At 46.0% G+C, this 27,672-nt stretch overlaps 2 protein-coding genes across 3 annotated transcripts; one reads left to right on the top strand and one right to left on the bottom strand.

Moving 5' to 3' along the window:
* Nucleotides 1–2,123: 2,123 nt before the first annotated feature.
* On the top strand, nt 2,124–7,815 carry rxfp3.3b (relaxin family peptide receptor 3.3b). The gene has a single exon (XM_063477528.1). The coding sequence runs from the start codon at nt 2,211–2,213 to the stop codon at nt 3,366–3,368; it is 1,158 nt and encodes a 385-aa protein (XP_063333598.1). The 5' UTR covers nt 2,124–2,210; the 3' UTR covers nt 3,369–7,815.
* An 11,717-nt stretch (nt 7,816–19,532) lies between these two features.
* On the bottom strand, nt 19,533–27,501 carry calml4b (calmodulin-like 4b). Of its 2 annotated transcripts, XM_063477527.1 has the most exons (5): nt 27,390–27,497; nt 27,271–27,301; nt 25,471–25,611; nt 24,106–24,294; nt 19,534–20,138 (listed from the first exon to the last, which is right to left on the bottom strand). In XM_063477527.1, the coding sequence occupies exons 1-5, from the start codon at nt 27,390–27,392 to the stop codon at nt 20,041–20,043; spliced, it is 462 nt and encodes a 153-aa protein (XP_063333597.1). In that variant the 5' UTR covers nt 27,393–27,497; the 3' UTR covers nt 19,534–20,040. The 2 variants fall into 2 exon arrangements, with proteins under 2 accessions (XP_063333596.1, XP_063333597.1); XM_063477526.1 differs by having other exon boundaries at nt 19,533–20,138; nt 27,271–27,501.
* Between the last annotated feature and the right edge of the window lie 171 nt (nt 27,502–27,672).

Raw genomic sequence — 27,672 nt, 5'->3', positions numbered from 1 at the left:
GTTGAAGATGTTCTGTCTTGTTTTTCGTTCTTCATGAGGAATAAGTCTCTAAACTAGCGGGGCCTGTGGAAACAGACTCAACAGTGCATAAACTACGTACGGTAGGACGTTTGGCCAAAAGTAGGATTGTTTGTCAGAACACCGGGCTTTCTGCATGATATGAATAACGAAACGATCACATGTACATGTAACGGTGAACGTTCAATGAACAGGCTCACTGTGGGGCGAGGGTGTAAACACGGGATTCAACTCTGGAGTCAGAAGTTAGTCTCAAGTCTTAACTTATTACAGCTGCTTTTCTTTTAACATGAGGTATATTATGGAATAATGGAGAATCAGATCAATGCCATCTTTGTTGTGGCTGTCTGTTGCATTATCATTTCTCTTGATTTTTCACTGGAATAAAGCTGCAGCAGAGCTGGTGCCGTTCCTCTGAGTGTTTGTGCCTTGCTGTTAAATCCTCCTGTGTGGGGGGAAAAAGCAAAGCTCCCACATTCTGGGGTGAAATCGATGAAGCCTGCTGGCACCGAGCAGCTGCATCACAGGAGCATGATGGGAAAATGTTGCTGTGTGCCAGCTGGCTCGCTGGACCTTCATCTTATCTATGCGTGGATTCATTAACTGATGAACATGTGTCAGGTAAGTAAGCCACTTAACCGCATGTAAGCCAGGAAGTGGTTTATTTATGGCAGCTTTTATTGGCTGCTGAGCACGTCCTGCATCATCCCGTTACAATAACCATCGGACCCGGAACGGGCAGGTTTGGAAGGACTTGGAGCGCAGAGCACATGGACAGACAGGATGACATCGAGTCATTCAGTAACACAAATTTACACAAAGATTTACACATCGAACACGCCGTCTCCTTCATCTTACACAACAACGTTTCAAATAATTATTCCAATCAATTCAGGCTGAATAATGAATGAATTTCGAGTTTGTACAACTCTGCCGACAAAGTTTGGAAGCTGAGAAATTTAAATTAGAACAGAATGCAGTGATTTGTAAATTATCTGAAATTATCTGACTTTAATTAAAAACCATAAACATGAAATGCTGAAAGGCAGAAAATGTGATATTTATGAAGATGTTACTGGGATGAGTGTCTGGAAAACTTTCTCATAAATCATCAGGACTGACTTCTAAAGAACCAGCGGAGGAACCACGTCTGTCCGTTGAAAGGTTACAGAGACATATTTGAGAGCTGTTATCCACACATGGAGAAAACACGTGCTCAACCTTCCCAGGACCGACCAGCCAACAGCAAAGACCTGCAGGCCGTTTGAGTCTCGTTACATCTGCATCAGACGAACAGCGTTTCATAAAGAGAGCGTCCCAGCAGCAGCCACGGCGGTGGTGCTGTGATGGTCTGGGCTGCTCTGCTGCTTTTAATGAATTAAATCTGATTCATAAGAAGTGTCGGCTGAGAGACGGCGACAGCTGCGCATTTCATGTTCGTCCTAGAAGACGCGCTGGAGAGGAAGTCAGTGTCTCTGCTCGGAGACTGGATGGACTTTTTTCCTCTCACTGAGCTTTTTAACCTTTTCTCTTTTCTTTCTTTCTTTAACCTCAGTGAAACTTCGCCTCATCTTAGCTTAAAACAAGAATAACTCAGGATGTTTCATTGCATTGCTGCTTAAAACATTGGCTGCTGTAGCAGGAGTTTAAAGTAATTTTCATCTCGAGGTTTTACTGTCATAATGCATTCAGAATAAGAACTAATAACTCAGGACAATGAAAATAATATACTGCCAATAGAGAGAGAGAGTGTGTGTGTGTGTGTGTGTGTGTGTGTGTGTGTGCGTGCGCGTGTGTGTGCGTGTGTGCGTGTCACCCCGCCGTGAGCCTCGTGCACCTGCTGACAGCTAACAGCGCATCAGTTTTTGGTTTTTTTTAGTTGTTTTTGTTGCTCGGGAGGAAACTAAAAAAAACTAAAAAAAAAAAACTTTAAAAAAACTAAAAAAAATAAAAAATAAAAAAAACACTGAGCGCCTCTCTCTCTCTCTCTCTCTCTCTCTCTCCCTGTCTAATCCCCTCTCTCCCCCATCAGGAACGCGCCTCCGCGGGCACCAGCAGCATTTAAAGCGCGTTGCGCGCACACGGCCCGCCAGTCTACCCTCGGCGGCGGTCGGGACCATGCGCACGAGGAGCTCCGGGCAGCTCGGCGCGCCGGCACCCCGTCTTGTGCCCTCGCGCGGGACGTGACACTCATGGCGGAGCCGTGGAACCAGAGCGCGGCGTGGAACCGCTCCTCGGCGGGTACGACCCGTTTCAGCAGCCTGGACGACATCGACGTGCCCGCGGACGGCTCCCCGGCGCTGCGCATCCTCATCTCGGCCGTGTACTCGCTGGTGTGCGCCGCGGGGCTGTTGGGAAACTTGCTCGTCTTCTTCCTGATGAAGGCGCGCGGCGGCCGGAAGAAGCGCTCCAGCATCAACCTGTTCATCCTCAACCTGGCTGTCACGGACTTCCAGTTCGTGCTCACGCTGCCGTTCTGGGCCGTGGACACTGCGCTGGACTTCAGCTGGCCGTTCGGCAGCGCCATGTGTAAGATAGTGCTGACCGTCACCGTCATGAACATGTACGCGAGCGTCTTTTTCCTCACGGCTATGAGCGTCACGCGCTACTGGTCGGTGGCCTCGGCGCTGAAGGACCGGACTCGGCGGCGTGTGTGCCCGGTGCGGTGGGTTATCGCCGCGCTATGGCTGTCCGCGGTGCTCGCGTCCCTGCCCACGGCGATCTTCTCCACGGTGAAGAGCGTTGCCGGCGAGCGCCTGTGCCTGCTCGCCTTCCCGGATGGCCAGGCGTGGCTCGCGTTGCACCACCTGCAGAAGATCCTCGTGGCCTTTGTGTTCCCTATGCTCATCGTCAGCGCGTGCTACCTGCTGCTGTTGCGCTTCGTGCGTCTGCGCAGCATGAACAACAACCAGGTGAAGCGCAGGTCCAGGGTCACGCGGTCCGTCACCATCGTGGTCCTGTCGTTCTTCGTGTGCTGGATGCCGAACCACGCCATCACCTTCTGGGGCGTGCTGGTAAAGTTCAACGTGGTCAACTGGGACAAGACCTTCTACATGGTGCATACCTACGTGCACCCGGTGACCGTGTGCCTCGCGCACACCAACAGCTGCCTGAACCCGGTGCTGTACTGCCTCATGCGCCGGGAGTTCCGGAAGAAAATGAAGGACCTCTTCTGGAGGATCTCCTCTCCCTCGGGGCCGAGCACGTGCCACCTGCGGCCGTTCTCGGGGACGGTAAGGGCGGAGCCGGATGACACGCAGGTGGCCATCCCGCTGAACAACGTGGAGACGGAGAACTGCCGCCTGTCGGTGCTCACGGACCAGTGCGCCACGGACGCGATGCGCAGGTGAAGAGATGGACGGACCGCGCCGAGTTGCAGAGCCGTGGACATGACGTGTTTTGCTCGACGGGCGGCTCGGGACTTTTGTGACTTTGCATCAAAGGGATTTATAAACGCTCACAGTCTGAAGCTGTGGCGTGGACAGAGAGCGGGACCGTGCGTAAATACGCTGCGGTGCGTAAAAGCGCACAGAACCATCTCTGTCCTGTGACGTGTTCAGAATCAGTTCTCTGTGCAGACTTGATGCTGGGGGGTGTCGGGTGAGGGTCATGCTGCTTCTGCTGCTTCACGCGTTCTTCTGTGGAGTGTTTTTGGCGCTCGTGGCTGCTGAGTGTTCTGTAACTACATGAATGTAAAAAATCTAAAGAAACCTTAAAAACATGTTTCAGAATAAAAGCATTAGTGTTGGCATCAGTGTCGCTGCTGTTTGGTGACCGCGGACAGGCAGGGGAGGGGTCCGGTCCACTGACTGCTTGCTCGCTCACATGACTCACAGGCGCGCGCTTGCGGTTCCTCTCTCTCCATCTCAGCAGTGTGCATGGAGAGGAACCGGGGAAACGTCAGAAACGCTGATAAATGACCGCGCTGTGGTCACTGATTCCCGCTGAATGTCCGCAGGTGGACTTTCTGTGACCCCGCATATGTTTTAGAGTGTGGATAGTTTCCTTTGCCGGTGACGGCAGCAGTAATTAAAACCTGTGACAAGCAGAAGAATTTTCCGCGTTCGTGTCTGAATCCATCAGCGCGCACAGCCTCTGCTCTCCACACGGAAAAGTACTCAGGATGTTTTCCTCTCAGAACCCACGGGAGCTGGGAGGTACTGGATCCTGAGTTTAGAAGTGTGAAATTTTCTGCTGAACCGGGGATCATGCTCTCTGTCCGTGTTTCCGCTCCGTCCGGTCCTAGAAGTCCTCGTTCGCTGTGAATGCGCGGAAGGTTTTGGACCTGAGCAGAAAATACTGAAGCGCATCTGTGAGACATTAAAATCTGGATCTTGATTTCAGGTAACAGACACACAAAAGGCACAGACGTGACATGAATTTAACTGTGTAGATCACAGCCAGCAGGGACGGCGCTAGAAAGAGAAGATCTGGTCGTAAATATGGAAAATCATATTCACATGTACACATGAGTCTCAAATAAATGATTTTCATCATAATTGACCATAAAAATGAAGCGTGTGACGTTCAATATTTCATGCAGATCAAACCTAAAAAGTCCAAATGTGCTTGTTTACAGGCTCTAATGTAACATTTACTCCTGTTGGGCTCTTTGCTCTGTCTCGGCCCCTCTGCTCACTGAGATGATGCTCAGTGTTACTGACAACCTCTGCTGCCTCATTTAACCTGTTGTTAGTGAACTCTTCTCTTTCTGGTGAAGCAGTAAGCATGTGAAAGCTTCAGAATCAAACGCAAGGTGTCTGCTTGGGATCATTGATGTTGCCGATCAAAACATGAGCATTTCTAAAGCCGGGCTGAGTCTCACACTTTGTTTCAGGCATTTAACCCCCGATGTCTGAACTCTAATGCAGTGAAGCTCTCAGACTTTACTACAGACAAAAACACACCGCCTGGTTTCAGATGCGAGTCAAACCTGATATGGGCCTGACTGTGGATCTTTAGTTTAAACGTGTGTTTGAATGATCACTCCTGAACTTTACCCACTCAGATGTGTTTCGGGTAGATTTCTGCTCGTGTCCACACACACCTGTTCTTCAAAGATGCTTTCTGTCACTTCCTTTAAAAGACGTTTAAAGCTGTGAACAGAACCTGAAAAACGACTGCTGTGACTTTTGAGCTCATATCTCAGATTTGAACAGAGTTTCTCTTCAGAGCAGCGAGGTGAGCGGATCGATCCAAATATCTATAGTACTAATACCAACGCTGGTACTGGTATCAGATCAGTATTTGTTATTTAAACACTGCCCACTTGATGTTCATTTGATTTTAAATGCAAAACTATCACCAAGCCTGCGGTATGAAACACATCTGAAGCTTTCTAAAGGCCTGTTTTATTGTGTGAACTCATACTGTGTTACGAATTTTCAGACTCATGACAATCCAGCTCATAAATCATGACTCTGCCTTATGAAGGCAGCTGTAGGGAGAGCACTGAGTTACTGGGATCTGTCATACTGGCCCTGTGTGTCGCATCAAAGCCAGAATTTGCAGTAGCACACAGCCTGCAGGTTCCAACAGAGGAAATGTGTGAAATGTGGACAGGGACGTGAAAATTGGATTTCTGACGATGTAAGTTTCTGATCGTTCATTGTTTTGTGCTCTGAGAGCGATCTTGAGAGAAAGCTACTCTCATACTTTCTCTTTTAGTCAAGCAAACTTTGTTCTTTTTCTCTCTTTCTTTTTTGTTCGTGTTCAAAGTACAGCTGATATCTCTTCATAAGACGGCACACGTGTTTGGAGGTAAAGTCACAGCCGTTAGTTCTTCACGTTCTGCCGACACATTAAAACCTTCCAAAAGTAACTGAAGCTCTTCTCAAACAGGAACCATGACGAGTATGTCTGGGGTTTTATACTTCCTCAGCTATAAACTGAGATCAGAACACTCTGAGAGAGATTCAGTAGTGGGATGAAATTCATGTATTGGGACGAACAAAGAAGACCCGATGAAGCAAGCGGTCCACCACAAAGATCCAAAGCATGGAGGAGGTTTTAAAAAAGGAACGCATGCAGTAAATGTATTCCTACAGATAGAAACTGGGGTCGTGTCATAATTTAAAAAGAAGAAAAACTCGTGCTTAAACTTCTCAGCATATTGAAACATTGCCGTCTGAGCCGCCTCCACCTGCTCTGTGCTCTGATTTCAGGCCAGTCTCCCAGGAGGCCGGCACGTAGTGTAGTGCTGATCTGTGTTAAATATTCTTCATTTTAACACCCAAAAATGTGGATTTCTATCCAAACTGTTGGCATTACTGAAGGTGCTGCTCTGCTAATCATTAACAGTGGTGGTTAAACAGTGAGTAGTTTGGGTGCTGAGATCAGAAGTCGTGACTGAAGGTGTTAAACTTTGCCTTTACTTGAACTTCTCCTCTCACACGGACAGTTTATTTTGCCAGCAACATTTGAATCTCAAGAACAAGAATTTCTTTTGCAAGTGTCCTGATGACAACTGGCAGAGCTCCATTAGGTTAGTGATTACATAAGCTAACCAGTGAGATAAATAATCTGGATGCTTTCTCATTCTGAGTCTGGTCTCGGTGGTCTCAGGCTTCACCTGCGGACAAGTCACTTAAAATCACCTTAAACTGGTTTGGCCTGAGAGTTCTCTGATTCCAGCCAGAAGGAGCTTTGAACTTTGAACGACCGTTTCAAAGATGATCACGAGCTTTAGTGACAGCTAGAAGAAATAAGTCTCAGAGCTGAAGAAGGTAACTTCCCACAGTTTTCTGACGGATGGAGATCAGCGTGGAGTGAGAATAGCTTTGTAAATAAGAACACAGCAGTCTTTGCAGCCTTCAGGGCGTTAAGGTTTACGATGATCCAACGTAATGAAGACGCACATGCACACAAATAACATTGCCTCAGAAGAAAGGCAGGACCTGATTCTACAATAGCTTCGGTTCGTTCATTACTTTCTGAATGTGAGTTGTAAGATCGACGGGCTCATTGATGTAGGCGTGCTGAGATGTCATAGGTTAGTAGTTTTCAAATGTTTTGTATCCAAGGTCAAAAGTTTAGTTATATCTGCAGAAAACTGACTTTTTTCCTCTGAACCGTTGTAAATTCTGATTATCTCATCAAATGAAGGCACGTTTGGTGCAACTTTAGCTGATTGTATTTTAACGATTAGTTTGAACCTCACGATTGTCAGTCGCCATCGTCCATGCTATCAATCAGACCCTTTCATGTGTACTAACACAGTGCTTCTGTAGCACTTTTGCATAGTCCAGCTGATATAAAGCAAAAAGTGAAACAATGTGGAAGTGCCTTAAACCTGCATTCTTTCTAACGGCCAGCAGGGGGCGACTCCTTTGGTTTGCAAAATTACTTCCAGTTGTAAAAAAAAAAAAAAAGTCTACCATTTTTTAAAAAGGCTGTCAGCTCACTTTATCTTTGACGTCAGTAAACACGTCTCTGAGTCGTTTGAAGTCTTGCTGAATGCAATATTTAGTTCATTGTGTAAGTTTTGGTGATTATTAAAGATCAGGACGACCCGGGTATCCTCATTGGCTAATGACTTGTCAATCACAAGGAGCTGGTGGCTACACCCATCTTTGAACGGATTTAAAATGACCACATGCGTCTATAATTCGTAGCGGTCCTAGGATGGATCCCTGGGGTACGCCCAGCTGAAAGTTCTTTCTTCTGCCTGATAAATCATTTTGAAACCATTCAACAGCTTTTTTTCTAAAAACCCTGTAAACAGCTGTTTGCTTTAATATTGTATGATGTACTGTGTTGAAAGCCTTGGACAGATCAATAAAAGGGCTGCACAATGTTTGTTGTTGTCTCTGGCGTCTATAAAAAATCGCAGACTGCTCCGGTCCTTCTGTTTCTCCCTGAATCCTGAGTGGAAATGAGTTAAAATGTCATAAAAGTGATGGAAACTTCTGCAGTTCTTCATTAACGTGGGTAAGCCACATAAACAAACAAACAAAGAATTAAATAAATAAACAGACGGGAAAAAAGCTGTTCAGGTGGGGGCAACGATCAGCACAGCAGCGGTTAAGCCATCGAGCTGGACTTTGCTCGTCGGTTTGAGCTGCGAAGGCGACTTCGTCAGTGTTTCATCACATGAAGCAAAGCAAGGGAGCGAGTGGTGTGTGAAAGCACAGCTGCACATTATCAGAGGCGATGAAAACACACACAGAGTGCAGCGCTGTGAGTTTAATGAGGTCAGCCTGTGGAGGTTTCTGTGTGTTTGGATTGAACGCAGAGGCGAGCAGGACGTGTCAGCGCGAGTTACGCTCAGTTTACTACTTTCATTTTTCCGCCTGGTGTCATGAAACGTTTGAAGGAAAACACAGCGAGTTATTTTAGGTCATTGCAAAACATTACTGGTGATGTTAGGTAACAGCCTCACCTACCTGTGACCTTCCTATGCATACTTCATCCCATAATAGCAAACAGCAGACAAACACTGATCTCTCTCTCTCGCAAAGAGGTTTTTGATGCAGCTTTCATACTTCTTTGTGACAGAGGTCATCAGGGGTCACAGACCCCCCTGTGAGGCCTTAAATTTCAGCAGCAGTTATGGAAACGGCACATTAATCAGCATTTCTCTGACAATCTGTCCCTCACTGAGTCAATTCAGATATACTGCTCTCCATCCAGTCACTGATTTGACTGTAACCCTCAGACGAAGGTGGGTTTGTCCCATCATCATCAGCATTAATGAGGTGCAGAAATCAAACACCTGCTGACGCCGTGAGCTGACATCATTCAGCTCAATACTGGGAAAAAAAAGAGCACGTGAACAGCTGATGATAACGCACGCAGCCAAGCGCTCGCTTCACAGGATGGATGCTAACACGGAAAAAGTAAACAGGATGCCATCAAAGCAGAAAGGTGGAGGAACAGGTGGAGTCCCTCTGAGGTGTCCGTGACTAAAGAGCTGAGAAGATTACAGGACATGAAAGGAGAGACATGAGAAAAGCACTTTAATTGTGAGTAACGAGCTCACTTATTCCAGATGACTGAACATTCGTCTCTTTCATGTGTTTGTGATGCCCGTGTGTAGTCGTCTCCACTTATTACCTCAAACAAAAGGCTCTTCATCTGTTGTTTGTGTGAAATGCAGGGAATCCAGACAGTTTTCACAGACTTTCCTTTGGTGCATCCTGTTTCCACTGATCATCTGTCGGATGTTTCTAAATCTGGCTGATTGGACAGATTTAGGAAGCCACAGGCTTGTCTGTATAAGGTCCCATAGCTGCATGTTGGAGCACAAACCAAGCCATGAAGTCCAAGGAGCTGTCTGTAGACCTCTGACACAGGATTGTATCGAGCACAGATTTGGGGACGAGTACAGAAAACATCCCAGTGAGCACAGCGGCCTCCGTCATCCAGAATGGAAGAAGTTTGGAATTACCAGGACTCTTCCTAGATCTGACCGCCGGGGATAAGGGCTTTAATCAGGGAGGTGAGCAAGAACCCAATGGCCACTCTGACCGAGCTCCAGCATTGCTCCTTAGAAAGAGGAGAACCTTCTTGAAGAACAAACATTTCTGCAGTACTCCACCAATCAGGCCTGTCTGGTAGGGTGGTCAGATGGAAGTCACTCCTCAGTAAAAAAAACACATGACAGCTCACCTGGAGCTTACCAAGAGACACCTGAAGGACTCTCGGAGCACGAGAAACAAAATTCTGGTGTGACGAGACTGAGATTGAATGCCGAGCATCATGTCTGAAGGAAACCAGGCAGAGCTCATCACGGGGCCAACAGGGAAGCATGGTGGTGGCAGCATCATGCTGCGGGGATGTTTTTCTGCAGTAAGAACAAAGAGACTCGTCAGGGTCGAGGGAAAGATGAACACAGTAATCTGCAGAGATGTGCTTTCACCGTTCACCTGACTTTACCTGAGTAAACTAAAGAAACTCTTAAATACCCTGGAGACAATTTCCTGCATTATCAGGTGACGCATTTTCACAGGCGAGCAGCCTAAAGTAGTGTGATAACTGTCACGGCTGAGCAGCCGGTGTGGACCCGAGGGTGATGAGGGAAGTGGAAACACCTGGGAAACACAGCTGACACAAATGCACCTGAACGCCGCAGGGGAAGTACAACTAAACACACTGAACATGGACACACAAGACTTTCAAAATAAAACAGGAAATATAGTGGGACGTAGACATGACGACACATGACAGACTGCACAGAGGACAGGGAAAGACTCATAAATGAGGAGACAAAGAAGAAACAGAAACTAGACTAAAGCTCAACTAAACTCTTTAACCTTAAATGAGTAAGCTTCAGTACTTTTCACTTTACCCTGTGACTGCTGCTGCTGCTCGTCTCTGTCGTAATCCCTCCTACAGACTTTCTAAATAACTTGTTTGTTCTTAATGTAAAACCTCATAAATGATGGATTGGTATTTCTAAATAAAGTCTAAAAATGTCGTAAAATCTCTGTGTCAGTAATAAAGTGCAGATGATGAAACAGATATTTGAATATTTGTTTTATGGTTGAGACGTGCAGCGTTAGGATGTCAGCTGATTGGCTCACTGTGCTGTTACATAATGATGGTGATGACGTTTGTGCAGCGAGCTCCAGAACGTTACTGTTTCTATGTTTCTATGTGAGCTCCGCCCACCCCGCCCAAAGTCGTTTGCTAACTTCACCCCAACACATGTCACGTTACCCTCGAGCCTTTGTGCAAACTGAACCCCGCCCCCTCTCGGTGACCTTGGCGATCCGAACCCTCCACGGGGCGTCTCAATGCTTTTATATTCACAACACGGCGCGAGGAGAAGCTCTTTCATCAGAGTGATGCACAAACACCAGCGCTTCGTTAACGCCGCACTGATGCATGAAGCTCGCACTCTCATCCATCTCCATCTGCTGTGCTTCAGCTCATCCCTCACTGCAAAGTGCTTTCAGCTGCTGGATCCTAATCACTTCTGAAGCACCAAATGATTATTAAAACACCATGTTTCATTTCTTTGTAGCCCAGAGGAACGTCTCAGCCTTCACCAGTTATTGATGCTGCTCATCAGGTTGATGTGGTGGCTATCCAGCTAAAGCACTTCAAGAGAGACATAAGAAGTTTTTTTAAGGAAAATGATGAAGGCGTGCGCGTGGGTGAAGAGGAGGCGGAGAAGGAGCCGCTTCCTGTTTCTGCGTGAGATGACTTCACAAAGTCAGGACGCTGAATCAGAGACTGTGAGAGCTTCTAACATGTTCATCGTGACAGATTCACTCCCGCTCGCCACGTTCTCATGAAACTGAAAAATAAACTCATTGTTTTAACGATGTTATAAAAACAGGGGGAAATATCCACAAATCTGTCACGCTGTGGCATAAAACCAGGCTTAAACAGCAGCACGCCGATTGGCTCTCCCTCTCATTGATGTGTATGCTGAGTAATATCCTCATTTACATTTTGTTGTGCTTCCCAGAGACGCGTCTGTCAGCTGGCCATAAAGAAGATGTTTAGAGGCTCGTGCACTTTGTTATGTTCATATTTTACTGCACAGACGGGTTTGTGTGGAAGAAATCCAACGTGGTCAGACACAGAGCAAGGACAACCGCTGTGTGAGCAGAGGGGGATTATTAAAAGACTCAAAGAAAATAATAAGTGAATAACGAAGGAGGTGATGCTGCGAAGGCAGGTGGGAGCAGCTCTGCATCCAGCAGCGACACAGCACAACACCTGTGTCTGCAGGGTGCCAACAGTGACCCATGATGACTGTGTCACGGGCGTCTGTGTGGCGACAGGATGTAGATCCAAACACAAGTAACTCAACACGGAAACAAAATTACAAACAGGAACGGGACCAGGAAAAGCAAATACTGGAAAACATGGAAGAAGGGAACATTTAAACTTTATTAGTTTAAATCAGGGGTAGGCAACTCCAGGCCTCGAGTGCCGGTGTCCTGCAGGTTTTAGATGTCCGTGATCCAACACAGCTGATTCAAATGGCTAAATTACCTCCTCAACATGTCGGGCGTTTCTCAATATGCGTACTTGTGCGTACTTGCGTTCTCGTGTACTCGTGATACGTCATCAGTCGGAGACCAAGTACTGTTCCAATTCGAAGTACGCATCACGCCGAGAACGCGAAAAAGTCCCGGATGTGTTCTCGATCCGCCCGTTTTATCGAGCATGCATCGGTGTGGACTTGGGACAGCTAAATATCCCAGAATGCATTTCGTCCAAAACTCAACAGCGGACTCCCGGCACATCGTTTCCAACCCCCCCCCCCCCAAACCGCTCGCGGACTTCTCACTACTCAGGTTAAAGAAACCCCAGCAGCTGTCTATAGTATTTGAGTGTCCACTAGAATAGAAATAAAAGCGTTCTAACATCTCACCTGCTTGTTTTTATTAAGGTATGTACACGTATGTACATGTACACTATTTTTATTAATAGAGGTTTCACTACTGAGGTTAAAAATGATATATAAGTCACTTAGATCACTTCTAAATGTTAATGTTTGGTTTATTTCAGTGTTTTATTTGTCCCTGAGTAAACCGGTTTGGCTGTGATTAAAGTTAAGCTTCATAACATGTTACTCACAGTTAAATTAAGAGGGGACGGCAGTAAAAACTCCGGACCTGTGACATCATCACGTACGCTGGTGTTCCGACTGTACAAATCACGAGTCCGTGCTCTCGTACTTGAGAATTGAGAAACGGCCCACGAGTCCGTGCTCGCGTTCTCGGCGGGTACGTACTCACCGAGAACGCGAGTACGTACTCGCGTACTTGGGCATTGATAAACGGCCGTCTTGAAGTTCTCCAGAGGCCTGGTAATGAATTTGATTCAGGTGTGTTGACCCAGGGTGAGATCTAAAACCTGCAGGATACCGGCACTCGAGGCCTGGAGTTGCCTACCCCTGGTTTAAATGAACAGAAAACTGAGGTGATTGTGTTTGGTCCCTGTAACCACTGCAACTTTGGCCCTTTAGAAATGTATTTTCTTTATAAAGTTATTTGTTATTTGTGAGGAACATAGGAGTGATCTCTGACTCTAATCTAACATTTGGCTACTTGCAAAGTGAAACCATTTCTCTGTTTCAGAGACTCTGAGCTGTTCACCCCTCGACTGCTGTAATAGTCTTTACTCTGGTGTCAGTCTGCCATCAGTTAGCCATCTGCAGCTGGTCCAAAACGCTGCAGCACAGTTACTAACTGGTACACGCAAGCAAGAACACATATCTCCCACACTGGCATCATTACACTGGCTGCCAGCTAGTTTTCGATTTGACTTTAAGATTTTATTATTTGTTTTTAAGGCGTTGCACGGGTTAGCACCCTCATACCTTTCTGATGTTTTGAATTGGTGCACTCCTGCAAGATCGCTGAGGTCTGCGGGTCAAAGCTGTCCTGAGGTCCAGATTAAAGCACAGAGTTCGGCTCTTTGCTGGGACTGATCCTAAACTGTGGAACAAACTGCTCCTTCACATCAGGACCTCCCAACATCAGACACTTTCAAAACCCGTCTGAAAACCCACTTTTACTCCTTGGGTTTAAAACAAAATGAGTTTGTACGACTTTTATTTGTCTTACTTCTCACTGACATCTTCTCATTTTATGCTCCTTTTCCTACTTTGATCAACAGAGAATAATTCATCATAATCCAGACCCGTGACATTACCTCTCACAACACGAGACAGCGCATTAATATTTTGTTTTTCTGATCGCTGATATGTATTGATAAAGTATTATTAAATAAATGGATGAATAACTTAATAATCACATGAAAAATGAGAGATCTGGAGGTAATTTGATTGACACACGTAGATTATATTATGTTAACAAGACAGGAGGGAGGAGAGGAGGAGAGGTGAAGCAGAGGTGAGCATTTCACAGAAGGAGAGTTTCCATCCATCCATCGTCTTCAGCCCGTGCAGGTGGCCAGTCCCACAGAAGCTGAAGCTCTGAGAGCAGAAAAGGTCAAACACGCAACTGAATATTGGAAACATGCAGTCTCACATATGACTAATGCAAAAACACGAAGGTCTGAATTTTCCTCAGATTGATCATTCTGGTCAAAAACAGCCGAAAGACGGACTGATTTCACATGCAAACGATGAAAACATCAGCTCAGCGGCTGATCCATAAATCAGTGGGAGAAGATTTATTATTATTATGCATCGTACTGCTTTCAGGCCGAAGAGCAAACTGTGCACGACACTGTGAGAGTCCAGCGCTGATGTAAAGCCCGGCGCAGACGCCACAGTTTTAATGCCCTTAGAGCGCATTAACCCTCAGCTTCATCAGCACGCCAGCAGCACTGAGTCCTGCTGCTGAGGCCGCAAAGCTGCTGCAGGCCGATGATGGATGAACAGTCTGAGGTCGGGAACGCATCACGGCACCGGCACACTCAGACCAATCAGAATCACCGAGCCGGAGAGTCTTCCTTCAGCCGCGTCGTCAGCCTCCTGCGTCTGTAGTGAAACACACTCTGCGTGTCGTTCAGATAAACCACATGTGCGCTGGTCAGATCTCGGTGTTGTGACCAGCACACATGGATGATCTGTCTCTACGAATACTCCTGTGGTCAAAAACGCGTCGGCTGCTGAGGCTCATAAAAACATCTGAATGTATTTCCTACAACAGGCTTGTGTCAGAGAAGAGGGAACGCTATCATCGGTGTGACGGTGGCTGGGTGACCTCAGCGAACACAGAACAAGTGTCAACCTCAGTTTGAAGTCGTGGTGACGATCACAGATCTAAGCTCATCGGGTGGAGAAATCTGGACATTTATGAAACAAGTAAAGATAAAGAAACCCTTCAGGGCAGAGATCTGCATGGATTTCATATCTCCAGATGTGATTTATGTGAAGGGACGATGTAGAGACGGAGCTGTCAGCGTTCTGCATGTTTGGGGAAACATTTCAGGTTTAGGAGGACGACTCAAAGCTAAGGACGAGGCAGGAGGAGAAGGGGGGCAATAAGTGAAACACACAAACCTCAGAGGAATCTGACTGTGAGGCTCCACCTTTACCTCCACCACACAACAGAGATGGACAGCCCGCAGCACGCCGACCACCAACCATAGGAGGTTGCCTGATTGTTGGGGTTTCTCAGTATCACTGTAGGGTCTTTACCTTACACATAAAGCACGTGGAGGCAACTGCTGCTGTGACTTGGTGCTATATGAATAAAGTTAAATTGAAATGAACCTGACAGCCAATCAGAGGAGACAGGAGGAAGTAAAGTTCTCCACGCCGCTGAACAATGAGGAGGTGAGGGAGCTGAGGGAGGTGAGGAGGTGAGGGAGGTGAGGGAGGTGAGGGATAGCTCCAAGGGGCGCTGCTCTTGTGGCGACCTGCAGCAGGTGTTTACTGACATTTTCTTTTTCTTTTTAACTCTGTTCTTAACCGTGGTTTTAACTTTTAGTGCAGATCCTTTAACTGGCCTCTGTCAGTGCGCCCCAGGGCAGCTGTGGCTACAATGTAGCTTGCCATTGCCAGTGTGTGAATGTGTGTGTGAATGGGTGGATGACTGAATGTAGTGTAAAGCGCTTTGGGGTCCTTAGGGACTGAGTAAAGCGCTATACAAATGCAGGCCATTTACCATTTTATCATTTTTTAGTGAACGAATTGTTTCCTTGACTCGTTTCTTCTTCTTTGCCGAGATGGAGATCTTTTACAGCTTATTTTTATTGTTGTTGGCGATATTCACCGGGAGTCATTCACTCTCACTGACAATTACTTACACATGCGAGGAACTACTTACAGTGGTCCTGTTTGTCTATGTACGACTTATGTAATGCTCGGACAGATGTAATTCTTGGTGAGGATTTGTTTACTCGGTCAAAGACTAATTTTGGAAAGCCCCGCGGCCCTATGTTTGTATATCAACCAGGGCTGGTGTAATAACTTTACTGTGCGGGAGCAGTTGTGTCTTCCTGACATCGAGCTCCTCTCAGTATCTGTCAGGCCGTTTTACTTACCGAGGGAATTCCCTCAAATTTTTGTCACTGTTGTTTACATTCATCCTAAAGCTGACGTTAAAGTTGCTGCTGACGCCATTTTTAAAGTGGTACACAATCTGCAGACTCTTTCTCCGGATGCTCCTAATTTTTATTCTTGGTGATTTTAACAATTGTAATCTTAAGAAATCACTGAACAAGTTCTTTCAATATGTCACTTGTCCTACAAGGCATAATAAAACGCTGGATTTGTGTTATGGACCAATTAAGGGGGCATATGAGTCTGTGGCCGGACCTGCACTAGGTTCTTCGGATCACAGTGTTGTTCATCTCCTCCCTGCTTACAGATCTGTGATTAGGAGGGAGAAGGCCTGTGTGAAGCAGACTAATGTCTGGACAAAAGACAGTTGTGTTGCCCTTCAGGGGTGTTTTGATTGCACTGACTGGTCCTTGTTTCAAGAGAGCACATCACCGATGTGTACATCTCCTTTTGCAAACCTGATGACCAGCTGCTCCTCTGGGCCTGGCTCCAGTGTGGGACCCTGATCCACAGACTAGTATCACCTTTCATGCGAGCTATGCTTAGGCTAGCCCCTCACCCAGGACTGATTTGGCTTTGTAGACCCAACCAGGGGCAAACGGCCCCGACAGCAAAGCTCCTGGGAAGACTCAGGCACAAACACCTGGAGCAGGTGGATGGAAGACGGACATCTGGGCAGATCTGCTGGGAAAAAGTCCGTCTAATTAACTACAGTAATTTACTTAGGGACCACAAGCAAGAGAAGCCATACTGTCCCTCCCCTCACCTCCATAAATAAACTGAATTGAATCCATTCACACAAATGAAACATGTTCTCACAGCTTTGGCTTTTCAACTCGACTCTAGCTGCTCTGTGATTGATCCACTATTTTAAAATCCTCTCGATTCTACAAACCTGCGTCCTCCGGTGACTGCAGCATGAGCCGAGGTTCGTCACACGATGGGGAGAAATGCAGCGCAGAGAGCGGCTGAGCGTCACGCCTGCACCGACTCTGTGTGGGTGAACTGTCTGATAATCAGTATTAATGAGGGCAGAGACAGCAGGCCGGTGAGGCCTCGAGGTGACCATTAGTGCTGAAAGTTATTCAGACAATTTGTGGGTCAGAGTGAATAATAGCAGGCGTGCAGCACGATGCAGATCCAGCACTTCTGGAGACAGAAGAGTGGAAAGGAAAGTCGAGTGCCGTCATCCAAACATCCGTCACAAACCGGCTCCAAAGGACTCTGACAGAGCAATGCTTTTAAATCTGTGTCCTCCAGCGATTATATAACGCTGTAAGAAATGTCACTGTGAATTACTAGAGGACGGTTACGCAGGTTTGTCTCGACTGCAGCCAAACCTGGCTGATGGGTTTTCCGTACATAAAACTCTGCTAACAGGAAATGACAGGACGGTTTAGTGTGGAATATTCTTATCCTGAGGAAGATGATTGAAGCAGTGTTTGTGGTGCAGATGTGGCGCTCATGTAGAAAGGAGGGATCCTTGCAAAGAGCACCGTGTCTGGGACACAGCTGAATTAGCCTTTGATTACCGAGCACCACAGAAGTAAAGCAGCAAAAGCTGCACTTCCTCCAGTGTTTGAGTTTCACTGCTTTTTTCACAGAAATCTTTCTTTGTCAGGATTTAAATCCCAAAGGACTTCCTGTTCACATGCACACTGTGATGAGGGAAAAAACAAGCAACAATGTCCGGGGTTTAAACCATCAGGACGAAGTACCGAAACCTGCCGTCTGTCTGAGGTCACCGTACGACACTCGGTTTAAATACTGTTTGGTTTATGTTCGAATACTTTGTTATCACGTCTTTATCTTTATGCTGTGTTCTTCTCCTTTAATCATCTCTTCTTATTACCATCTTGCTCAGTCCCTCACTCAGCACCTGACGTCCAATCAGCCTGCAGCCAGTCATACCTGCCCCGGCTTCTCCTCCACTTCGACCAAATAACCAATTAAAGGATCTGTTTGTCTGATTGTAACCCAGACCTGCACCCCTCGACCTCCTTAACACCGATCCTCAGTAATCTGCCTCGCTCATCCATCTTCATCAGCCTGCTGGCATCTGGCAGCCAGACGAGCGGAGCTCAGCTACACCCTGCTCTCTGATCCAAATCGGTTTCTTCTGCCTGTCTCTGATATTCCCTGATTTCTCCCTCTGAGTTTTTTGTCCTTTTCGGCTCGTTGTGCCTGTAAAAGCACTTTATAGTGTCAAAAATATGAGTCGAGACCAATAAGCAGTTATAACATCAGGCAAGTTCACTTTGTGTGCTGGTGTTACAGAAATACTCAAACAGGCAGCCCGAGTAACACCAGCCACTACAAACAGAGGCCCACCTCTGTGACCCCTGCAGAGACGTCCTCCCTGTCAGGCGCTTCCAGGACCTCACATTCTCACATTCAGAGCCGACTTCTGTTCACGTCCCTGTTAGAGATGTTCCTCTGACTATTAAACTCTGGCTGAATCGATGCTGATTAACTGATAAAGTCTTTACAATAAAACAAAATCAGGGGCAGTCCAGGATAGAGACATCAAATGGAATAACTTCCCCTCCTCTGAGCGGAATAATCCTCAAATAATCTCCCAGCTTGACTCCATTTAGTTTTTCTTTTTAAAAATAAATACATGAAAAGATGGAAAGGTTTTCTGTTTCGTGCCTCATCATCCTCTTCATTTGATGCTGACATGAGAAATGATCACACAGCTGACGTTTATCTTCTCTCTTTGATGTAGGCCTATTAAACGTCTCGATATCATTACAAAATATTAATCACAGTCACTCTGCTCAGCAGTACTTCTCCTGACAGCACGAGTGTCACCTGATCACTCACTTTTACATAATCCAGCAGCAGCCATGCTGCTCTCGTTCAGGTCTGGAGCTCTTCCTGAGTTATTCTCAGACTGAAATTTGGGGTTTGGTGCCGTCTCTGCATCAGCCAGCCTCTCCTGACAGATGAAGGCTGTTGACATCAGTGGGTTTTTTAATTTCATTTATATTTATTTTTAGAGTGGATACACTGACAGGTGAAGTGAATCGCACTGATTATCTCTCCATCGTGGCTCCTGTTTGCAGGTGTCAGGGAGCAAGAACCTCAAAGTTGATGTTAGAAGAAGGCGTCCAGATTCCCGGGTCTCAGTCCAATCGTGTATGTGTGAGACGTGCTGGACAAAAACCTCACAGCTTACAGGAGGTAAAGCATCTGTCGGTGCAGATACCAGAGCACGCCCTCAGCGTCCACGCCTCGACAGATCGGTGTATCACCAAAGTGTCATCGTTTATTTTCCAGTTGTCTTGGTTTTTTCTCCCAGGTCCTCTTGGAAAATGTGGAACACACCATCTGTAAGTTTGACGGCATCAGTCTGGCAGCTGACTCGCTCTCTTTTTGTCCCAAACGAATCAACTCTTTGTTTGTTCCAATTATAATCTATTTTGATGTTGTTGTTTTTTCAACTTGTTGTTGATGGGGGTTTTTAAACAAACAAAAAAAATCATAATGAATTGGGAAAACTGATACAAGTGAAATGAATGTCATACAGCTCAGGCAGGTCTGTAGTTAATGGGGCCAGTCAGAGGTGTCAGTTTTACCATCCCATCCCAGTTCCTGCTCCGTTCCTGTGTAAGAGCAGGAACACCCCGAGTGAGGGAACACAGACGGACTCTCCTCTGACTGATGTCAGTTTGTGCAAACACAGTGACCTGAGATGATGATGATGATGATGATGATGGTCTCTACGATGAGACACTTGGCTGCCAGTTCATGTAAAGTTAAAGTAAAGCTTGAAGTATATCAACAATAATCAAAAGAGGCAGTATGTTCTGAACAAAAGGTTTTATTTTTACTGTGTGTTGTACGTCAGATGGTCCCTTTGTTTTGTTTCTCTTGTAATAAAAATAAGGAAAGGCTCCTTCCAGCTGCAAATATTCCTTCTCACCAGTCAAGCCTTTTATTTGTCACATGCAATGTTTGCACCTGCAGTGAAAGACGGACCTGCCTCCAAACGTCTGAGTTTATCTACATTAACTACGTGGAGACGCTTGAGCACAGTGTCGTTGTTTTCGACAGCAGCGATGATGTCAGTTGTGATGTCAGTGCTTTGTGTGGCAGCGCGTCGCCGCTTTAGCGAACTGCTCGCAGTGGACCCGCCCATCTGCTCCAACACCCGCCTCCTGCAGCAGCTCGTCCACTGAAAACACAGACACAGCTGTCAATCACAGTTAACTCATTTGTTCCAGATGTAATAGAAACCTGTAGAAAGTGTGTATCCATTCTTCTTCCTGTCAGCAGCTCCAGTTTTATAAAAGCAAACCAATCATCAGCTTTTCTCTGTAATTAGAAGGAAATTCTGATATTTAGTTTTATATTGTTTCAGGGTCATATGAGCGTGTGTGCATTCATGTCACATGAATGAAGCATATTTATTCTGATCATTTAGGTTGTCCTGAATAAAATGATGTAAATTAGATGCCAATTTCTTTAAATAAAGTTCTCATTAAAACCATTTACAGAGAATTTCACAGGTCCCGCATGATGGCAGGTGACAGGGTATCAGTATAAACTCAGCCTCCTACAACATTTCCAAGAACCTCGCCACCATGCTAGCTCCCCACCAACTCTACCAACAAGTGCCAGAAACTTGCACTGGATCCAGATGAATCCATTGTGTCCCCTGATGTGGTCTCAGTCTTGTATCCCTACAACCGAGGCAGCAGAGACCGTCAGGAAACAACTGCAGACAGACCCCTGCTTAGAAAACAGAACCAGCTTCACCCTGATCCACCCTGCACACTGCTACACCTCTGCCTTACCTCCACAGATTCAATACAACGAGTGTTTAACAGACACAAACATGGATGTGCCATGGGCTCCCTGGTGTGTCCAACCTTTACATGCAGGAAGGGACAGCACCTAGCCGATGATACAGATACATGGATGACACCTGGGTCAAAATCAAAACCCAAGAAGTGGAATCAACTCATTGGATAGAAACATGAAGTACACCAGGGAAGACACAAAGATAACAGTTTGCTGTCTCCGGACTGTGCCATGAACACTGAGGAGAATGGAAACCTCAACACTGACGTTTACGGAAGCCCACACACACGGACCAGTACCTCCTCTCTGACTCCCATCACCCTCTGGAACACAGACTGAGTAACAGGACCCTACATCACCGGGCAGAACATGTTCCCTCTAAGCCTGAAGGGAAAAAGAAGGAGTACACACATGTAAAGGAAGCATGTGTAACATGTGGTTCTCATCAAATCAGCAAAGATGCAGAAAAAAGAAGATCAGACACCAGCTATGGAGGATGAGAAGAACAAACAGAACAACACTTCATCCCTGATGTAGCAGGTTTGTCAGAGAAACTCAGGAGAGTCTCGACATCCCCGTGTACTCCAGACCACGCTACACACTCAGACACAAACTAAACAACGTAGTGTAGCAGTGCAGTCAGGAGTGCTCAGACACTGGAGACACCAAACAGCCTCTCGATAAAGCCGTGGCATTTATGAAGAAGTCTTCACAAACTAAAGGACGTCCCGTTTCCTTCTTTTTTCCAGCTCCAGGACCTGAATGACTGTGAACCTACATGGATGTAAAGACATGAAGAGTGGCTCGAGATTTTTGCACAGTGCTACACAACATATGTTTGACATTGAGTAATAGATCCTGTCATTGAGTTTTCATAGAAAGTCATATCTGTTCATAAATGTTGCCTTACAGCCTGTGTTGGGTTTTTTGGTATCGCAGATGAAACTGATAACAGCCGAGTGCTTGAACACCACCACAGGAGAAACTGTAGCTGCTACTTTATTCAGCAAAAATATGGATTAATGTGATATTCTTGGGTTAAAAAAGTAACAGCACAGCCAGGCATCAGAAATGTTGAAGTTCTCCAAATTCATCAGTTACAAAAAGTATTTGAAGGCTTGCTATGATGTCTTTTTCTTCCCTCGGTGGGACTTTGGGGCTCTTGGCGTTTCATAACCTCCATCTCTTCTTTCTGAGCCATTCCTTGGTGTATTTGTTAGCGTGCTGAGCATCATTATTACTTTCAAACTTGGACTTTTGTTTTAACTTTCGGACAGATAGCCTCACGCTAGCTTCAAGCACTCTTTGATATGAAAGAGCATTTCTTCCATCGGGCTCCACAGTTGTTTCTGGATTTCAGCGCCTTTAGTCTGCACTAAAAACATCTATGGTCTGTTTCAGCCAAACAAGTCTCTTTAATTAGTCGTGCAGAGCGCTTTCTTCCAAAAAGGCGGCTCTTTGAAAGCACAGTGTGCTCAGTGCAAACTAGTTTTGCAGTAATATTCTTCTAAATGAGGACAGGCTTCATTTACTTCTTTTTTATTTGAAGTATCACAAAACATGCTCTCCTCAGTCGGGTCAATGGCCAGTTCTGGACGACTCTGCAGTCATTTCCACATGACTGTTCTTACAGTGGACTCATCAATTTCTAATAATTCGAGCATTTTTAAATCTCTTTCCAGCTTCTCAACCTTCTCTTTAGAGAGCCACTTAGATCAAGACATGATGACATAAAATACTTTAATTACCAATAAGACCGACATGTTTCATGAGCTTTTTGACTGAACTTAAACTAAACCAGACATTTCTGTAGTTTTTATATTAAACATTTCAATAACTATTAGCATTGTTTTTTTAAATTAAATTGCATTTTAGCGTTGCACTTTGACTCTATGGGCCGTCAGTGACTTGGTGGATGTTTTGAAAGTTTAAGGCCTGATCAAACATGGCAGTTCTACTAACAGGCCAATCATTTAAACAGAGACGCAGCCAGTTTGTTTCAGTAATGATGAAAGCAACAGAAACAAAGAAGGATCGATTAGTGTAAGGTGTTCCCTCTCTCTGGAAACGACACAATCATTCGGATGAATTAGACGCGTCCTCGGGGGAATGACATGTTCTGATATGAGCTCCTTAAACGACCTTTTATCAACAGTTAAAGTTTCGAATGGGAACCAGTCAGACGAGTGCAAACCAGAACCCTGCAGGATGTGGAGAAGAACACAAAATATTATGAACCTCCTTATTGCGGCTCCTCCAACCAACGGCCGCGGCAGGCTAAACATGAGGACACGGATGACGCGCAACAGTAAACACATGAGATACACTTCTGTACTATTTGCTCCTTTTATTCCACATGGTACTGTCCACTATACGAATCAGCACATGGGATCAAACTATTAAACAAATGCACAGACTGAACAAAATAACTGCAACTCACAAAGAACTGCACCATTTACTATGCCAAACTACAACATTGGCCTGTGGCATAAATTAGTGCATAAACCGTACTTCAAGTTACAGTCAAAGTGCATCAAAATGACTCAAGCTGCAGTCAACAGAAGGTTTTCCCTCATGCTCACCCTACCTTTCTGCTCATCAACATCAGGTGCGGTGAACAGGTGAGTGCAACCACATTTATCACCTAACACACCCATGAGTCACGCCCCACACCCGTGCACCAGTACAGTGAGTGCATTTAAACCAACCCACTTAATCAAAAAAGGAACAACTCATATGGCTCCTACACTCCTCGTGTTCATGAAGCTATCATTCCACATGCATAACAGCACGCATTGTTCTTGCTATGTGAGGCTTCAGGTATTAAAGTCTACAGAAACAATCTCACTCAGCCATCTGTGAGCAACAAAGAAGCAAAATGCTGAGTTGTTGGTTTGTGATGTTGCAGAGCTCTGTGACACACAGACTTTTACTGTTTTCACTGTGACCAACTTCTGTGTAGAAATGGATTAAAAGTCTGAAATGCTGAAAACTGCAGAGCTCAATGAGCAGTAACTTTGCTGCCTGTAACAACATCGTGCACCAGGATTCGCTTCCACTTTTGATCTCTGCTCATTAGGTTGTCAAAAGCATGTCTTTGTCCTGTCTTCCTTCTCTCACAGCAGATGGCCCCGCCCCTCCCTGAGCCTGGTTCTGCTGGAGGTTTCTTCCTGTTAAAAGGGAGTTTTTCCTTCCCACTGTCACCAAAGTGCTCGATCATAGGGGGTCGTTGTTGGGTTTTTCTCTCTATGTATTATTGTAGGGTCTACCTTACAATATAAAGCACCTTGAGGTGACTGGATTAAATGTGAGTGTGAGTGGTTTTAGGAGACGCTCACCCTCTCTGTCTGTCAGTTTCTCTCCCAGCCCAGTGAGTTTGGCTCGCAGCTCAGAGGCCAGGATGAAGCCTTTCTGCTCCTTGTCAGCCATCCTCATGGCCTCCAAAATCTCCTGCTCTGGCGCCTCCTGCTGGAGCTGCCGGTGCATGATGCTCAGGAAGGTGGAGAAGTCCAGCTCTCCTTCCCGGTCTGTGAGCAGAAAGAAAACAGAGATCTGCTTTTACTGGCACAAAGAAATGAGGCCACTGCAGGAGAAGGGAAGGGTGGGGGAGAGAGTACCACACAGTGTATATGAAATGAGCAAACACTAAAGCAATAAAAGCAAATGTAAAGAGTGTGGCTGTGAGGTAGCTGCTGACAGTATGCAGTTAATTAACCAGAACACACACAGCTTCCTCCAGGCTGATCTCAGTGTGTATGAGAGAAACAAAGAAAAACAAATATCACCTCCTTTATGGAAACAGACACAAATATCAAAACTACAGCAAATTTAAAATTACTCATCAAACTTTTGCAGCTTTCCAGGAAATCTAAGCTGTCTGTTCAGGGGCGCTGACATGGAAACAGGAGCTTCGTTCAGGTTTGCTGTCTTCTTACAACAATGACTGAATAACTTTTTCTTGATCTCAGGATATTAAAATCTTTATCTTCAGGTAAATCCATTAATCTGTCCGCATTGGATCATTTATCTCAGCCCCTTCTGTCAAACATGATGGAAATATCAGCCCAATCTTGCACATCAGGGTCTCATTCCTCTGCCACGTCCTCCACCCAACCCAGCTGAGAGACCTGATCTCAGGGATCTGCCCCGGGGTCTCCAGTCTTTGGAAAATAAGGTGAACATTATCCAAACAGTAACACTCTCCTCCAGGACCTCCACAGCCTCTCGTGAGCATACAGGGGAAAGTGGAGGCCGAGAGAATCGATCATCTGCGTCTCCGACAACTTTTCACATGTTTTTGACTCCGTTGGTGCGGTGAGGAAGATGAAGACAACACAGAGGACAAAGCAAGCAGGTCAGGTTTGATAAACACACATGGATCCATTAAGAACATAATAATAATAATAATAATAATAATAATGGATTGGATTTATATAGCGCTTTTCAAGGCACCCAAAGCGCTTTACAATGCCACTATTCATTCACTCTCACATTCACACACTGGTGGAGGCAGCTACAGTTGTAGCCACAGCTGCCCTGGGGCATATGAGGTGATAAATGCTTGGTTTGCTCACTAAAATAGCTGCGCTGCTCGTGGGCTACATGAGCTGAACTGTTTCATTTTAGCACTTTCCCTGATTTGAGTTATTACTGCGTCACCTCAGAAATAAGAAGTCAGAAGGATGATTTCAGGAATACTCTACCCATGTTGTGGCTCAGGAGGTGGCGCTGGACCTCGGAGGGGGTGGGGCTCGACCCCAGGCATCGCATCACTGTTATCAGCTCCTTGGTTTCGATCTTGCCTTTCCGCTGGCGGTCGTACAGCGAGAAACACTCCTTAAACTCTGCGGACACATGAACACGTTACACACATGTGCAGGAGTCCACATTGTTGCTTTGTTTCTGCATCAGTCATGTGGACAGAGCGGGATCAGTGATGTCAGCAGGCCTCAGCCTGAGTGCGTCACCTGCTGGGAGAAGGTGGATGATGCTAACAAGGTGCAAAGGAAACTAAAGAGCAACTTCAGCCTTCACTCCTGAGACAAACGTGTTAAACTTCACTAACAGCTCCTCCAGAGGCAGCGAGACCGATCGGACATGCGTGCACGTCCCATCTGCTGCAAATGAGCCTCAAAGGCACCTTTATCTTTCTGTACCAAGGTTACATCTGTTCACGCACTACAGTGGCTTGCAAAAGTATTCGGCCCCCTTGAACTTTCCCACATTTTGTCACATTACAGCCACAAACATGAATCTATTTTATTGGAATTCAACGTGAAAGACCAACACAAAGTGGTGTACACGTGAGAAGTGGAACGAAAATCAGACATGATTCCAGACATTTTTTACAAATAAATAACTGCAAAGTTTGAAGCCTAATCTTAAAAGTAGAGATAGTGTCTGTCTCCTGAATCCAAACTGGAAGCTGGTTCCACAGAAGAGGGGCCTGAAAACTGAAGGCTCTGCCTCCCATTCTACTTTTAAATACTCTAGGAACAACAAGTAAGCCTGCAGTGTGAGAGCGAAGTGCTCTAATAGGGTGATATGGCACTACAAGGTCATTAAGATAAGATGGGACCTGATTATTTAAGACATTGTATGTGAGGAGCAGGATTTTAGGCTTTGAAAAACTAAAACGTGCTGCCTTGTTCTTTTTAGAGAGACGAGTCTTGTTTGTTCAGTCTGTTTCTATCTGCACTGTCACAGATTTTAACCTTTAACCTGCTAACTAAGGTCTGCAGAGTCTGAGATGGAGCTCTTGGGACTTTTGGTGTTTCACAGGCTGGACGCACATCGAGAATACATCCTGTGACCTCAGCTGAGATATTTCCAGTCAACTCTTCCATCCTGTCAAACTGTTTGACACTTAAGGCCATTTTAATGATTTTAACAACAAGAAAAGCCACTTCTTCCCTTTGTGTTTGGAACATCAGGGAAATCTCACGATCTTCATCTTTTAATGACTCATCCCAGCTGATTCGACTGTCATCCACGCAGACACTAAGTTTGCTGAAAACACTAAACTGAGCCGTGGGGAAGAAACGAGTGTAAAATAAGCGAATAAAAGCTGTGCGTGTTCGCCTGTGTCAGAATAAACTTGTGTCCCGTGGGAAGCCCTGACGGCAGTTTAACAGACTGGAAGATGAGAAACAGAGCGACGGCTCAAAATACCACCAAACACAAGCAGACTGAAAATCAGTGTTTGGATGCGATGGCTCCTCATTAGCAAACACTGCGCTCGGACCCTCGCTGTCTGATCGCGTTAGCGGGTCAGGGAGGTCAGCTGAACTGGAACAAGCGCTGCTTTGTGCCGCAGCAGCCACACAAAACTCTTCTGTCTGATTAAAGTCGTGCTCTGCTGCCTGTGGCTGAAATAATAACCTGTCCTCCCTGCTGCACAGAGACCATCACAGTCAACGCTTCGTCATCTGAATGCATCAGTTTAAGTTCCAGCAGTAAGCAGCTGTGTCAGGACAGCAAGGGCACACGTGTCAGCGTCTTACCGTTAATCTGATCCTGAGTCAGGAACTTTGCCTGGAATGAAAGCAGGAACAGCATTAACAGACGGCAGAAGGCGAAATCTGGACGACAGCGTGAAGCTTCAGAGGGGACGTTATCTCACCATTGTGTCTGCTGGTGTGACGAAGCAGCCGGCTGTCAGCGCTCAGGAAAACTGATCCACGCTCTGAAAGATGAGGAATGTAACGGGAGCGGACGGCGGATGCTGGCTGGGACAGTCAGGCTCATCCCTCTGCTACTGAGGTGTCGCGTTTGAAAGCACATATATTAAATATCACACATGCTGCACGTACGGGCAGCTGAAAGCCTCCTACACACCTCTGTTCACCTCTGACCCTGATGACCAGGGTCAGAGGTGAACAGGACAACACTGGAGGACTCCTGAA

This window comes from Pelmatolapia mariae, linkage group LG7, assembly GCF_036321145.2.
Source record: "Pelmatolapia mariae isolate MD_Pm_ZW linkage group LG7, Pm_UMD_F_2, whole genome shotgun sequence".
Classification (NCBI taxonomy): domain Eukaryota; kingdom Metazoa; phylum Chordata; class Actinopteri; order Cichliformes; family Cichlidae; genus Pelmatolapia; species Pelmatolapia mariae.
The sequence above is the reverse complement of the archived record's forward strand: the minus strand, read 5'-3'. Positions and strand labels throughout refer to the sequence as shown.

What these genes read in the sequence shown, in the direction of transcription:
- rxfp3.3b (XM_063477528.1), top strand. Translation starts at nt 2,211, where the DNA reads ATGGCGGAGCCGTGGAACCAGAGCGCGGCGTGGAACCGCTCCTCGGCG.
- calml4b (XM_063477526.1), bottom strand. Translation starts at nt 27,325, where the DNA reads ATGCTGTTCCTGCTTTCATTCCAGGCAAAGTTCCTGACTCAGGATCAG. An exon ending in CCTCCTGAGCCACAACATGG is followed by an intron (nt 24,295 to 25,470) that starts GTAGAGTATTCC and finishes TTCTGCTCACAG; the next exon opens with ACCGGGAAGGAGAGCTGGAC. An exon ending in GAAACTGACAGACAGAGAGG is followed by an intron (nt 20,139 to 24,105) that starts GTGAGCGTCTCC and finishes CTGTGTTTTCAG; the next exon opens with TGGACGAGCTGCTGCAGGAG.